Source organism: Electrona antarctica (genome assembly GCF_951216825.1).
Source record: "Electrona antarctica genome assembly, chromosome: 4".
Lineage (NCBI taxonomy): Eukaryota > Metazoa > Chordata > Actinopteri > Myctophiformes > Myctophidae > Electrona > Electrona antarctica.
The window spans coordinates 14,877,823-14,893,332 of NC_136809.1; the positions used below are offsets into that span (position 1 = coordinate 14,877,823).

General features: G+C 42.4%; 1 protein-coding gene across 1 annotated transcript; it reads left to right on the forward strand.

Annotated features, from left to right (window-relative positions):
- Positions 1 to 3,266: 3,266 nt before the first annotated feature.
- LOC306921859 (uncharacterized protein) lies at positions 3,267 to 10,373 on the forward strand. Its single transcript, XM_079499162.1, has 12 exons — positions 3,267 to 3,313; positions 3,428 to 3,491; positions 4,413 to 4,478; positions 5,137 to 5,256; positions 5,574 to 5,810; positions 6,001 to 6,096; positions 6,396 to 6,608; positions 6,761 to 7,108; positions 7,229 to 7,480; positions 7,640 to 7,733; positions 7,835 to 7,880; positions 8,533 to 10,373. The coding sequence occupies exons 1-12, from the start codon at positions 3,290 to 3,292 to the stop codon at positions 8,614 to 8,616; spliced, it is 1,644 nt and encodes a 547-aa protein (XP_079355288.1). The 5' UTR covers positions 3,267 to 3,289; the 3' UTR covers positions 8,617 to 10,373.
- The last annotated feature ends 5,137 nt before the right edge of the window (positions 10,374 to 15,510 follow it).

The window sequence follows — 15,510 nt, forward strand, 5'->3', positions numbered from 1 at the left end:
CCATAGATAAGAAGCCAAGCCTTTTCCTCCCAAATTTTTCACCAGTGAAGGGCGGGGGGGCAAGATACTACCTGTAGTAGGGGCGGGGCATTTTCACATTATAAAACAGCCGGAAAACCAATTCTGGCAGCCAGCTCGGTGGCATTTGTCGTTAATAATTAGACTCCCAATCCACACCTCCCGGGTTCGAATCCACTATTGCCACTATTTTTCCAACAACCGCAACTATTTTTTTTTGTCTGATAAAGTATACCGGTAGTTGACCGCGACGGAGGGGCGCCGCCTCTAGCGATTACATTTCCGGGAGAGTAAGTTACGGTTATTAATAAAGTACATGCACCATAGACACAATGTTATGAGTGAGCGATTGTAGCAATGCACGGAAAGCGGGGATTGAACCCGGGCCTCCCACTTGCCAGACCAACGCGCAACCTCTCGTGCCAATAGGGCTGAGCCCGATTGGCAGGGCTGTTGCAGGCTGGGTCTTGGCTGGGGGCTACAATCACCCCCCACTCTTTGAAGCACGTCCTCACGCTTCTCACTTCACACCGTGGACCACCGCACACGATGTTCCTCATGTCCCTCACGCGAGGATATCACGCTTCACGTCCTGCCGACTACGCCAGATTGTAGCAATGCGCGGAAAGCGGGGATTGAACCCGGGCCTCCCACTCGCCAGACCAACGCGCAACCTGTCGTGCCAATAGGGCTGAGCCCGATTGGCAGGGCTGTTGTAGGCTGGGTCTTGGCTGGGGGCTGACACAAGCCTGACTGTAGGAACATGGCCGCCATGTGGTAACGTTGCTCTCCATTGGCCAGCAGCGCGGATGAGTCATCTAGCCTTTAGTGCCCATGCATGTCCCTTTAGCTGAATTCCAATACCCAAAATCTCGGCCACTCGCTCAGTCACTCCAGCATGGCGGTGTTACGGTGAAATTGGTGACCTACTGAAATATGTGACAATTGTGTAGACGTCACACATAACGTCAGTGTCCAAACGTAAATCATTGCGGTTTGGTTTATTAGCAAAGTTTAAACTTGTGATATTTAGGTCACGTATTTAAAGACCTCCATGTAAGTTATGTGAAGTCCACAAGATGGTCACAAGACTCACATATTTCGGCAGGTCATCAATTTCACTGTAACACTGCAATGTTGGAGTGACCGAGTGTGAGTGAGTGAGTGCAGGCCGAGATTTGGGTTATTGGAATTTGGCCTTTGTTACATTGAATCTGTGTTTGTAAGTGCTAATCCACGCAGTCCAACAGTTGATCTGTTTGTGTACTGTACATATTTGAGTGCTGGAATTTACTCACAAGAAAACCACCCACTCTAAATTTCCTGGTTCACATCTGTTGCCCCGGGAGATGTCTCAACATCCTCGGCCAGACCCTGTCATGTCAAGAAACACTATGATTGGCCCGGCTTAAAGCTTAGAAGAGAGGTCAAAGAACAGGTCAAGGCATGTGTAAACCAGATTGGGCACTGAGAATACAACGGCTGGGATTCACAATTATCACACTGTTCTACCTGTATATGCATAAATTCTTCTTCGGAATGATTAGACTATGGTGTTTTGCCTCACAAGTGAACACTAAGCCGGAGCTCGCTGTCTCTCCACTAAGCACGTAGGCAGAATCATATACGTTATGCAGTAAAAAGCAGCCCAGCTAGCAGGAGTGTTCATCCCCAAACACTCCAAGGTGGCGTGTCTGAACGCCTGGCACTTACTCCGAGCAAATGTTTCGAAAGACTGGTGAGAGACTATATTTGCTCTGTCACACTGGACCCATGGCAATTTGCATATCGTCAGAACCGATCCACCGAGGATGCAGTTGCCCTGGCTCTATACACTCTGCACTCACAAGGGGGGGAAGAGCAGATGTGTTCGGATCTGCTCTTTGTGGACTAAACATCTGCCTACAGAGCTGAGGTTGGCACACTAACACAGTGGTGTCAGGAAAACAACCTTCTATTGCCTCCGCCGTCCAGAGGAAGTTCAGAGTGAGCCCCCGCAGCCTCAGAGCATTCTACAATAAAACGTCTGGGTTTCCGAGGCTAATTCTACAGCAGCACCATAGAGAGTGTTCTGACAAGCGGCACCACCACCTGGTTTGGAAACCAGGCGGAACGCAGATCACTGCAGAGAGTGGTGCGAACAGCGCAGCGCATCGTGGGAGGGGAGCTTCCCCCTCCCCCCTCCAGGAAATACATGAGAGACGCTGCGTGGCTAAGGCGAAACGTTTCATCAGACATTCACCACCCCAGCCACAGCCTCAGCCCGCTTCCGCACCCACGGCCAGGCAAGCGTTACAGGAGCATCGGGAGCACGTACTACCAGACTTTTTAACAGCTTTTACTTATCAGCATTAAGACTGCTGAACAAGAGCTAAGTCTGATGCACAGACTGAACTGATTCATGTTTTAATAGGGACTCCTTTTATTTATACTCGTACCTACATACATACATACATACATACATACATACATACATACATACATACATACATACATACATACATACATACATACATACATACATACATACATACATACATACATACATACATACATACATACATACATACATACATTCATTCATGATGACCTTTTATTTATTATGCACTCACAATTGTCATATATTATTATGCATTTTATGCTCCTCTCTTCTCTCTATCCTTGCAATGCACAACCTAGTTTTTCCACCCACCTTACTTGTAATGTGATGTGACAATAAAGATTTATTCTGATTCTATGCCAGCAACTACAAAGGTATATATATATATATATATATATATATATATATATATATAACCAGTCAATACATTGTCAAGTGTATACAGCACAAAGATGCATCAAATATAAGGGACATTTTGGCAGTACATTCAGTGACCAATTCACATCATCTGGTTTTTTTAACAGTGCTGATTCATTTCACACTATTCAGCATGCAACCACAGATCACATGTTCATCTCTGAGAAACTCAAGCCTCAAATGTGACACATTTGTGACACCTCTTATCTAATGTGAAATAGATAGACTTAGCTCAACGTTATACCTGAAAGTTTGCGTAACAATGTCAGAATACAAAAATGTAACTGTTAGTTGAATTAAAACCATGAAACTACTTCACATAGTGTACATAGTGTTACATAGTGTAGATCAAACATCCTTTACAGACATTCAATAAAGAGGAAGGTCTTTTTTTGAGATGTCACAATGACACAACCCAACCCAAGCCTATATACATATTTTGCATGAACTATCTATCCTTATGTGCCACAACGCATGCAGTGGATAGGTAACAGTCAGGTAAGTAAATTGCTGTGTATTTTAACAAAAATAATTATACATTGTTTATGTATTTTCATATTCCACAAACAGTATTTTCTAAATAAGCTGTCGTTAATTTTGTTCTCTTTCTAGCTAAAAACCACAGGACCAGTCATGCTGTTGTCTGTGTTTGTGAGTTGGCTCCTGTCTGTCTCAGGTAGGAATTTGTAGTCAAATTGTTCATGAATAAATATGTTGCCAAATTGTTGCTATTATCTAATGGCAATATCTAATAAGGTTTATAAGGGATACACAATTGTGACCGGGTCTGGCAAATAGGCCCTCATCTCGACCAGAGTAATTTTTCAGTTTTTTACAGATTATTAAAGTACAGAATGTAAGCTTTCATATGATGTATCATTCAATTAAATTGGAAAATATTTGAAGGAGCTATGACCATTTTAAAATGATTGTGCCGTTTTACCCAAAGCTGAGAAAATCCCCTTTGAATGTTCACAACATTTCAACACCTAGTGCTGGTGTGTCAATGGGAAGGACAATAGGTACTTAACTCCACCCACAATGACCACCTTAACCACCCCCACGTTTTAGCTGTCAACAGTGCAACATTAGAAATTATTAAACAGTAATTCAAATGCACAGTAAAAAGTTGACTGCACATGTACAGTAAGTGATATTTGTTGGTTGAAGTAGGTGTTTAATAGCTCTATTCTGATAGTAATCATTGAAATAGTTCAGTAACAGGGGTCTCCACATATCTCCAGATAATTAATGACAAATAATAAATACATAAATACAATACATAATTACATTTTAAAAACAAAACTAAAGTAATCAAAGGCCAGTAAACACAGTCGACAGTCCTCTTGTAAATCAATCTTTGTTCACCCTTTTGAATTGGGAAGTTGAGCAAGTGCTCACTCACTGTCAAATGCTGTTCAATAGCGCCACCCTGTGGCACTACACTTACAGATGATGATAGACAAACCATACATCATTGCCACATCACCTTAGGTGTAGGCGTCCCTTGTAGACTTGTGGTGTCCTGTTTTGACTACTTCTGTGTAATAATGACTTTAAGAAATTCTGTTCTTTAATATTATGCATTCTGTGTCAGGAATTCTTGGACAAACATCACGCATGTGTGTATTGAAGGGATCAACAGTAGATATGCCATGCCGAGGTACATCTCTCTAAACACACACACACACACACACACACGCACACACACGCACGCACGCACGCACGCACGCACGCACGCACGCACGCACGCACGCACGCACGCACGCACACACACACACACACGCACACACGCACACACGCACACACGTAAACACACATGCACACATGTACACACACACACACACACACACACACACACACACACACAGACACACACACACACACACACACACACACACACACACACACACACACACACACACACACACACACACACACACACACACACACACACACACACACACACAGAACTATTTAGGCCTGACTCACACCTTCGCAACAGATTGATGTATAGCTGATGCATGAGACTTATTTACTGATGCAAGCTCACAATGCATTTCCAATGGGAGTCACATGGTTTGACACAACATTTGTGTTGTATGGGGGGGTGGGGGGCAGTCGAAACACAGCCGAAAGCCGTACAACACAAATGTTGTGTCAAACCATGTGACTTTCATTGGAAATGCATTGGGGCAAGATGTAAACAAACCCTTTCTTTACATCTAGCATGCATCAATGTTGTATGCTAGATCGAAAGGTGTGAGTCAGGCCTTAGAGAATGGTTCGATTTTAAACAGCTGTCTGATGATGTTATGTAGTGTATTCTCCAGGGGGTCAGTCAACTCACAGAATCGATGAAGTGAGAGAGAGTGATGCAAAGACGTACCAGTGCACAGCAGACTCCACTGATGCATCAATCGTTAGTCTCAGTGTCACAGGTACAGTAGTAGTATCATGATGGAAATGTAGTAATTCAATAATATATATTTTTGAGGGGCGCTAGCCCCTCCTAGGTTTAATGTTTGTTTTTAGTTCAATGTTTGTTTTAAAAACGCCATTAACAATGATGGGAAAGATTACGTCATATTGTCCCTCATTACGTCATGGGCTATTGTCTCTTTATTGTTAATGGCATTTAATATCACCTAATCAACATGAGTTAGACTTTAATATATTAGCGCCCATCACTTCTCACTTCATTCTTTTGTATATTTATAATGAACATTAAAATATACAACTAAAAATGTGAGCTTAGACCTACAGGTGACGGTGATACTCGGTCCGTTGAGAGAGGGACAGGGAGTGATTTTGAACTGCAATACCAGCTGTCCTCTGACTGACAGGCACACCTACATGTGGTATAAGAATGGCCAGTTCCTCTATGAGGACTCGTCTCCCTGGTACCAACTCCCTGTCAACAGTGAGGAAGAAGTGATCTACTCCTGTGCTGTTAAAGGTCATGAAGCTCTCAAAGCCCCTGATGTTTCAGTCAGTGAGTGGTGACATTATCACATCTGTTCACAATGGAGATACTGTAGGCCTATTGCTGTTTATTAATATAGTTTGAGGTAGATACTAGATATCTAACTAAATATATATTTTATTTTAATAAATTAATGGTTTATAATGGTTTACATGTACGTGTGTCATTTCAGTGATTGCATGTGATTTTTTTCTCCTAGATTCTGTCGATCCAAGCTGCTTTAGAATGACCTATGCTGATGGGAGAATGTGTCCTAAGTCATTGATGAATAACTGTTCCATCACATTCTTTAGAGGTTAGACACATTATATTTGTTTAGTCCAGTTAGCGGTTTACACTGTTGTGTTCCCCTAGGCCTAGGGCCGCTAAAGGGTGTCACTTTTCCATAAAGGCCACATGGCTGCTAATAGTTAAGCATGATGTATTTTCTAAAATCACAAAATAATGTATTTATGACAGAGACCGGGTCCAATGTTATGTGTGGGCATCTTTTTGATTGAGGAGTCTTTGCGACATCACTATAGTCACAGTAAAACAATTCTGTTGTTCAACCAACATTACTGATGAACTACCGTATGTACTTCTTCTCAACAGATCTGCATGTCAAAGTGACTGTCATTAATGCAGCGCAAGTGCAGCTGAGCTGCAGAACCACTTGTACTCTGACAAACCTCAAACCCACCTTCCTGTGGTACAGGATTAGAGATTATGTTGCCACTGATCAGAAGCACACTGTTTATAGAAGTTCTGATGATGGTTATTATTGTGTTGTAAAAGACCAAAAGGATCTCCTCTCTCCTTCAGTGTGTGAGTACTGTATGAATCAGTCTGTTTACTTGAAATAAATACTATATTCATGCTACATAATAGGTATGTCACTTATCATTTACATGTTCAGAATTTAACATGTTCTTGAATCCATAATCTCATTTTCCTTATATGCATATTGTCTATTTCAGGTGTTCAAGGTGAAAGCTGCTGGAGAGTGAATTATATGAAACAGAGAATCTGTGCTCTGATCGGCTCATCAGTGAACATATCATGTAATTATTCATACCCACCTGGTTATGTGCTGGTAGACACTAGTGACACCAACACATACTGGTATACGACAAGGTTACTTAGTCTGACCAAGGACCCTAACTATGAACATCGTGTGAAGTTCTCTGGACAGACAAAGAACCATCACACCCTGACGATCAATAACCTGACAGAGAGAGACTCATCTGAATACATATTCAGATTTCACACAAATAAGCCAGGAAGAAAAGTATCTGGTCTACCTGGAGTGAAACTACACGTAACAGGTAGACTTTTGATCATGTCTTGTACTTTCTTCTTTCAATTGTAGTCTTTAGTGTCAAAACAATGAATTGACTACTTGGACAAGCCTGCCATAACATAATGACATTACAACTGTCTTTCAGGCCTTACATTGAAGATGATTCCTGCTGCCAATACAACAGAGGGACAGAGAGTGACACTGGTGTGTAGCAGTAGCTGTCCTCTTACTGACAACCCCACCTACATGTGGTACCACAACAGTGTAACCCAGAAACAGAGCCAACAGAACTATGTGGTTCTAGACCCAGTCAGCAGTCAGGATGCAGGAGAATACTCCTGTGCTGTCAAAGGTCACGAGGAGCTCAGAAGTCCCGAAGAAACTCTCACTGTCACACGTGCGTAGAGCTTTTTGAAATTTCAATTTGAAATTTGATCCTGCGAAATAATATTAATCTCTGTACAATCTTTTTTTATTTCATAATTATTAAAAATGTATTTTATATATATTTTTGCACAGTAACAATTGATGTTTCTCTCTATATTTGTATCTCTAGTACAATTCTCTCAATCATCAGCAGTTAGGAATGCAGCTATAGGAATCACTGTAGTGATCAGCCTCGTCTTTCTGGCCTTCCTGTGGATATTAGGGTAAAAAAATATTATAGAAGTGATATTTCTACAAGTGGAGACTTCTGTTTTTATTGATAGTAATTTTTTAGTGTAATGAATTCCTTACTGGTTCAATATAGGAAGAAAACTCAGGACTCCCGCACTGACCCAGCACAAAGTGGCCAGGTATTTACAGATTTAGAGGACCCCAAAGTGCAGTGTGTCTTGTGGGTGTGAATGTGAGGCCTCAATCACACTATTAAGACAAAACCGTTCTCTCTGTTCCAGGGGGAGAGGGGGGCGCAGAGCAGCTCGCAATTCATTTTCAATGGGAGTCGCAGAGATTCACAGAACAGCTCTGCTCCATGGAGTGTGTTCTGCCCTCCTCCCCCTATGGAGCAGAGCTGTTCTGTGAATCTCAGCGAGCTGCTCTGCCCCCCCCTCTCCCCCCGGAACAGAGAGAACAATTTTGTCTTAATAGTGTGGTTGAGGCCTCAGAGAGAGATCTAGTTTAGACTAGTCATTGGTTTGACCAGTCATTAGTCCTACAGTACAACCTATCTCAAACCCTCACCCTAACCCTAACCTCCCATGGGGCAGCACACCTAAACCTAACTTTAACCCTCTCCCAACCCTTAAGGCACCCCTCACCAACCTTAATCCGGTCGTTTTAATGCACCCCTCACCAACCTTAATCCAGTCGTTTTAACGCACCCCTCACCAACCTTATGTCTAACCAATGACTAGTCTAAACTAAGTATGCACCCCGATCTAAAGAAAAAGAACGAACCTTCCATACCCCACCAAACACACCTTGTCTGTTCTGTCTCCCCATCAGACCCACTCTGATCCTATGTATGAGAACATCTCAGCTGTGTCCAGAACACTTGTCACTGCTCCACATGGAGAACCCACAGGATGAGCCTCACTACAGCAGCGTCCACTTCCATCGTTCTACCAACTCCAACAGCCAACCACCTCAGAGACAAGAAGATGTCCAGTATGCAGCCGTCAACTTCAACGTTTCCCCTGATGCATCCAAGTGAGAAATGAGAATAACCTGCTTTTACAAGAGATTGAAGTACAGCTTTTGGTCATAATTTATCAACTCGAGATCATTTAGCTGGTTAGGGGTAAATTTGTTGTGAGGAAAACTTCAAAGTGTTATTTCATACTAGTGGATTTACTAGTCGACTAGTAAACTAGTCGACTAGTTGCTTAATGCCCTGCCCAGCACACAATCAAACATGCAGTTAGCGTCATTTTGTCAGTAGACTTAGTGGCTATATATATATATATATATATATATATATGGTATTATCATATTGTTTTTAAATGCTGCCGAGTAGTTTCACACTATTAAGCAACCACAAATCACATGTTCAACACTGACAACCTCAAACCACTCTGAAGTCATTCTGGAATTGTGTTGCAACTTGGACACATGGCATATATTGGTATATTATACAACAGCTGAATAGACGTTGCATATCATCACTGTCAGGCAGGACGATTGTATGTCCAAATTTCATCCTTTTTGAGTGGTGTAAACCAGTCCTACGACTGGCTTTGTTAGTCTGTCTGTCTGTCTGTCTGTCTGTGCTCAAAAAATGAGCACGGTTGCTATGGTCACCCAGTTCACACGGGTGTGATTTCATTAGACCACAGCTGATCAGTCTATATAAGACCTTACACCACTCAGTTCACACAGGTGTGATTTTTATTTACTGTATGTTCCCCTCAAAAATGTGTGGCCATATAGTTGATCCAGGATTTGCTTGACAGTTACTTCAATGTAAGTAATTCACTTAGAGAAATATTACGTAAGTGAATTCTGAGGTTTAAAGATATAACGAGGAAGGAAGTCCTTTCCATGTTGTAACAATCCATGGGCTTAATACAAAGAGGCGTGTGTCAACTGGCATAACGTCAACAAATGATCATCCTTTCTCAGTAAGTAATGTGCTGTCAGTGCTTTATGTGTGAATTCCATGAACAAGCTGTCATAAAAGTTGTTACTCGGTCGGTCATCTTTCTATAGTTGTATTATTGTGTTAGTATGTATGCTGATTAATTGAATAGTACATAGGACCACAATGGAAATAAGTCCCCAGGACTTTATTTTATCCTTATTTTAACCTTCTCATGTCTAACTGTACCGTTTACCGTTTACAAATCTGACTAATAAAGTAATTAATCAATCAATCAATCAACAAGGACCCGTCCAGTCATGCTGTTGTCTGGAACTGGATGCGTGTTTGTGACTTTGCTCCTATCTGTTTCAGGTAGGAATGTGTAGTCAAATGTATTATGAATATGTTGTTAAATTGTCGCTATTATTTAATGGCGTCTATGCTATTGTCACAATGAGTTACCAGCATGCTAAGCTTGTACAAACAAAGCTTGTAAGGGATTCAATGGTTTGTTAATATTAACATTGTAGGAAAGTAAGCAATTAAACAGTAATTGAAATGCACAGTAATTCTACCACAACACACAAACTGCATAGTGTGCCGTGCCTATGCCTCGGCCAACGCCAAATCACAACAGAAACAAAATCTGCTCTGCTATGAGAAATCTGCATTTTATTTTATTATATTTGTATTTTTTGTAATTATGTATGCATGTATTTTGTGTATGTGTGTATATATATATATTTTATTTCCTCCAGACTGTTTTTCCGACTATCCTTGGGATTGTGGGTGGGGGGAGGGTGGGATAGGGGATTGAGTTTTGTTGTCTGTTTGTCTGTTTAATACTTGCCCCTGGGCTACTGTCAAAAACCTGAATAAAAAGATTTTGAAAAGAAAGAAATGCACAGTAAGGTTAAATGCAAAGACTTAAAACATTTAATAAGCAGTATACTGTACCTGCCAGTAACTGATAAGTCAAGTAGCAAGGTCATGTAACAGGTTTAAAGGTGATATAGATGAATTAACGACTTTGTAAATTTAGCATTTAATTTAGCATAATCTGGGGACAGTAAATTAACACAACCTTCAGTCTTCTTAAATCATCTTTCTATGCATCCCATGTCTATAATGCTTCATGAACATACTTATAGCACGCACTCACCACTTATATTGACTTATAATCACAGTGATTATAATACATTAACATTACAGATATGATCCTTGCAAAAGGATGTCTGTGAGTGTTCAGCAATTATGAAATATTATAATACTTGAACCTTATCTTTATACAGTGTTATACACAGATTATAATGCGTTGGATGTGTGGATGCATAGAAAGTCTTACTATAAAAATAAATTATGCTACACTTACATATGATGACAAACTATCCTTCGCTGCCACATCACCTGTTATACTGCAGACTTTGATGTGATGTCATGGTTTGATGTCCTGTAATCATGACTTTAAGAAAATCCTGCCCTAATGTTCTTATAAAGTAATGTATTGTGTGTCAGGAATTCTGGGAGAACTTTGAACTGCAGTACTAGCTGTCCTCTGACTGACAGACACACCTACATGTGGTATAAGAATGGCCAGTTCCTCTATTGATTGATTGATTGAAGAATTTATTAACAGTTTGCAGAATTACAGTACATTTCAAGCACAAACTCAATACAAAGGCTGTTAACTGTGAGTGGACGACCCAATTAAGCATTACACTTGTTTCCAATAGGGTCCACCATGTTCAAATCATCAAAACATTTAGAGACGTACAAATAGACACTTCTATAGACAGAACAGGAATTCATCATAAAAGAGGTAAAAAGGGTAAAAAGGGAAAAGAAACATATACAGTGAGGGGAAAAAAGGGGTGGGCGGTGGGGGGGATTCACGTTCAGCTCCGTTAATTTGTTTGTTTTCCTTGGAGGAGCTGCGTTGGGTCCCCAAGTCGGCTCCGTGGCCGTACCTTGAGTTGGCTGTGTGGCCGTGACCGTCTCTTGTGTTGTCCTTGCGTTGGGTCCCCAAGTTGGCTCAGTGGCCATACCTTGAGTTGGCTGTGTGGCCGCGACCGTCTCTTGTGTTGTCCTTGGGTTCGTGTTTGAGGGATTCCGATTTTACAGGGGCCAGTTTCGAATTGCAGCCGTCCGTAGGTGCCCTTTGAGAGCGGTTTTGAAAGAGTCAAGGGATTCGCATGTCTTAATGACAGTTGGTAGGGCGTTCCACATTTTGGTGGCATAGGAGCGAAAAGAATTTAGTCCCTTGTTTGTGCCGAATCTGGGTTGTACATGGTTCGTTGCACTCCCTCTGGTGTTGTGGGTGTGGACTTCGTTAACATTAAGGAAGTATCTAGACAGGTACATGGGTATCTTGGTGGCGTATCGAATCTTGTGGACCAGACCCATTGCAAGATGCTGTACTCTGTCGTCGACCCTAAGCCATTCCAGCCTGTCGAAGTGGGCAGGGGTGAGGTGGGTTCGGGGGGCTAGGTCAAGTAGGAGCCTGACCAGTTTGTTTTGGGAAGTCTGGAGCCTGGTTTTAAGGGCCTTTGAGGTGCTGTGGTACCAGGAGGTGCATGCATAGTCAAAGAAACCCTGTACAAGGGCTCCTGTTAAGGTCTTCAAGGTGTTTTTGTTGACCAGTGAGGAGATCCTGTAAAGGAATCTTGTTCTATGGTTGACCTTTTTGATTACGTTGGTGGCCATTTTATCACCGGAAAGATTAGCCTCCAGGATGGAACCTAGGTAGGTAATTTCATCTTTACGTGTGATAACATTGTCACCCACTCTAACCAAGAAGCCATTTGCCTTGCTGAGATTACTAATAGAGCCAAAGAGAATGGATTCAGTTTTTCCCAGGTGTAAAGATAGTTTGTTATCAGCGAGCCAGGTGCAGATTCTACCGAGTTCAGAGCTGAGGGCATTTTCAACCTGCAGTTTGTCCCTGTCCGAGACCAGCAGTGCTGAGTCATCTGCGAACAGGAACAAGTTGCAGTCACAAGCTGAAGTCATGTCGTTTACATATATTAGGAACAGTAGAGGCCCTAGTATGCTTCCTTGTGGAACGCCACAGCTCACTGGGAGGGGGGGGACAGTGTTCCGTTCACTTCCACCATCTGTTCTCTCCCCTCCAGGTAGGATTGCATCCAGCTCACTGATGTGCTATCGAAACCAATTGCTTTTAGCTTACCAGTATGGAGTGGTTCACGGTGTCAAAAGCCTTTTGGAGATCCAGCATGACCATGCCGCAGTATTTGCCAGCGTCCACCTCTTGTTTGATGTGGTCGCTCAAATAGAGAAGGCATGTGTCAGTGGAGTGGGATGTTCTGAAGCCAGATTGGAACTCGTACAATAATTTATTAGTGGCAAGATACTTTTCAACCTGTTCATAGACTATTTTTTCCATCACTTTCGAGATGGAACTAAGAATAGAAATAGGGCGGTAGTTGCCGGGGTCTAATTTACTCCCTTTCTTGTGCAAGGGGGTTACTTTGGACAGTTTGAAATCTTGGGGGACCTGTCCCTGTTTGATGGAGAGGTTTACTATGTGGGTGATGATTGGAGCTATAGAGATGGCTGAGTCTCTGAGAAATTTGGAGGGAATGTTGTCATGGCCTGTGGCCTTGTGGGGTTGGAGGGCACTCAGTTTCTTAATTACCTCATCAGTTGTTACCATAACTAGTTTAAAATCGTCTTTACAAACACCTAGGTTTCTGTAGAAGGTTGTAATGTGCTCTACACCAAAGAGCCCAGAGTGGGAGGGCAGTTTGTTAACCAGAGTTGTTGCTATGTTTGTAAAGAAGATATTCAAGTAGTTGGCCACATCAAGGTTGTCAGTGATGAGAGTGTTGTCCGATTTGATGTTTATGTTTGAAAACCTGGTTTTTAGTTTCTGACCATAGCCTAGTTGATTGTTTAGTAGCTTCTAGAGCTCATGAGGATTGTTTTTGTTTTCCTGTGCTTTATCATTGATGAAGTTACTTTTAGCTGATTTGGTCATGGCAGTTACACTGTTTCTTAGCTTGATTCGTTAGGTATTTAGGTTGTTCAAACGAGCTTGGCGAACACTGTCGAAGCGCTTGGCTAGCTTTGACTTGCATTTTAGAAATTCAGAGCATTTTTTGTCTCTGGCTTTCATTGCAGCCAGTATGTCCGAATTCATCCATGGTTCCGAGCGGGTTTTGCCCCTGGTGGTTCTCAAAGGAGCCATGTTGTTCAGTACTGATGTATATTTGGTTTTGAAGCCAAGCCAAGCTTCTTCGACAAGTGTGCTTTTAAGCTCATCGGACCAATCCAGACTCTCCAATACTTGGTTAAAGACCTCACTAGAGTAGGTTTTGAGGTCCCTTGATATGACTGTTTTGTGGCAGCCGGTCTTAAGTTTTTGTATTTTGCGGGTACAGAATATCATAAAATGATCACTAAGCCCACATACAATAACCCCTTTCTTGGAGATTCTGGATTTGTCCGAGGACAGAATGAGATCAATGACAGTTTGAGTAGAATCACACACTCTAGTGGGTTGGGTAATTAGCTGACTGACACTATGTAGATCACAGAACTTACTGAATGACTTAAACACAGGTGCTTCCTTACGTTGCATGTCTGTATTGTAGTCGCCAATCAGGATTTTCTCTACACATTCCTCCTCAGCTAAGCACCCCTCAAGTATATCATAGAACCCATGTTGGTCAGGCGGTCTGTAGACGGTGCCCACTAATACCGATTTAGCCTTTTTGAAAATGAATTCAACCCACACAGTTTCAATTTCATCATGCTGTAAGTCATTACGAGTAACATATTCAGTGTCTTTGTGAATATACATACACACACCACCACCATGCCTGTTTCTGTCGTTTCTGATCAAAGAATAGTTCTCTATTTCAACTTCTGGGTCTTTGGTTGACTCATCAAGTTTAGTTTCAGAGAAGCTAATGATGTTCGCCTTACCGCATTGAAACATATGCCTGATTTCAGCCATTTTGGGTCCAAGGCTGTTGACGTTCAGGTGAAAGATATGTAGTCCGTTGGCTCTGACTATGGTGCTTATTTCCTCCGTGGTGAAGTAGGGGAGCGGAGGGCCATTGTTGATGTCTGTAGTAGCCGCGGGTTGCCGTGGGGGGAGGGTGGGGGGTGCGTGGGGGTCGTCGTGGGGTGGCGGGAGTGGGGGATGGGGTCCCTCGTCCAGGTTTGTTGTGGGCTCTGGTGGGGTTGATGGTGTCGACTGGAAAAATAGCAGGTAAAGTATCACGGTGTGGCCGATTGGGTCCGTCTCCAGCCGCGTTGTCCCCCGTGGTTGGATGTGGAGACTCGTCACGCCTGTAGATGGTGGTGTTGACCGTGTCTTGTGCCTCGACTTCCGCCGCCGTTAGATCACTCCTCCGCATCCTGCTGTTGCCTGGGACGCGCTCGGCTCTTGCGAATATAATATCCACAACCGGGACGTCAGCGTGTATATTCAGCATGGGTGTGCAGGTTGGCTGGTGAGGAAGGATGCCAGCGGAGGACTCCAGGTCTCCCTGGTACCAACTCCCTGGTACCAACTCCCTGTCAACAGTGAGGAAGAAGTGATCTACTCCTGTGCTGTTAAAGGGCATGAAGCTCTCAAAGCCCCTGATGTTTCAGTCAGTGAGTGGTGACATTATCACATCTGTTCACAATGGAGATACTGTAGGCCTATTGCTGTTTATTAATATAGTTTGAGGTAGATACTAGATATCTAACTAAATATATATTTTATTTTAATAAATGAATGGTTTATAAGGGTTTACATGTACGTGTGTCTCAGTCATTTCAGTGACTGCATGTGGATTTTTGAGTGGTGTAAACCACTCCTACAACTGGCTTTTTTGTGCAGAAAAAATGAGCATGGTTGCTATGTTCAAAATAATTTCTGACGTAATTAA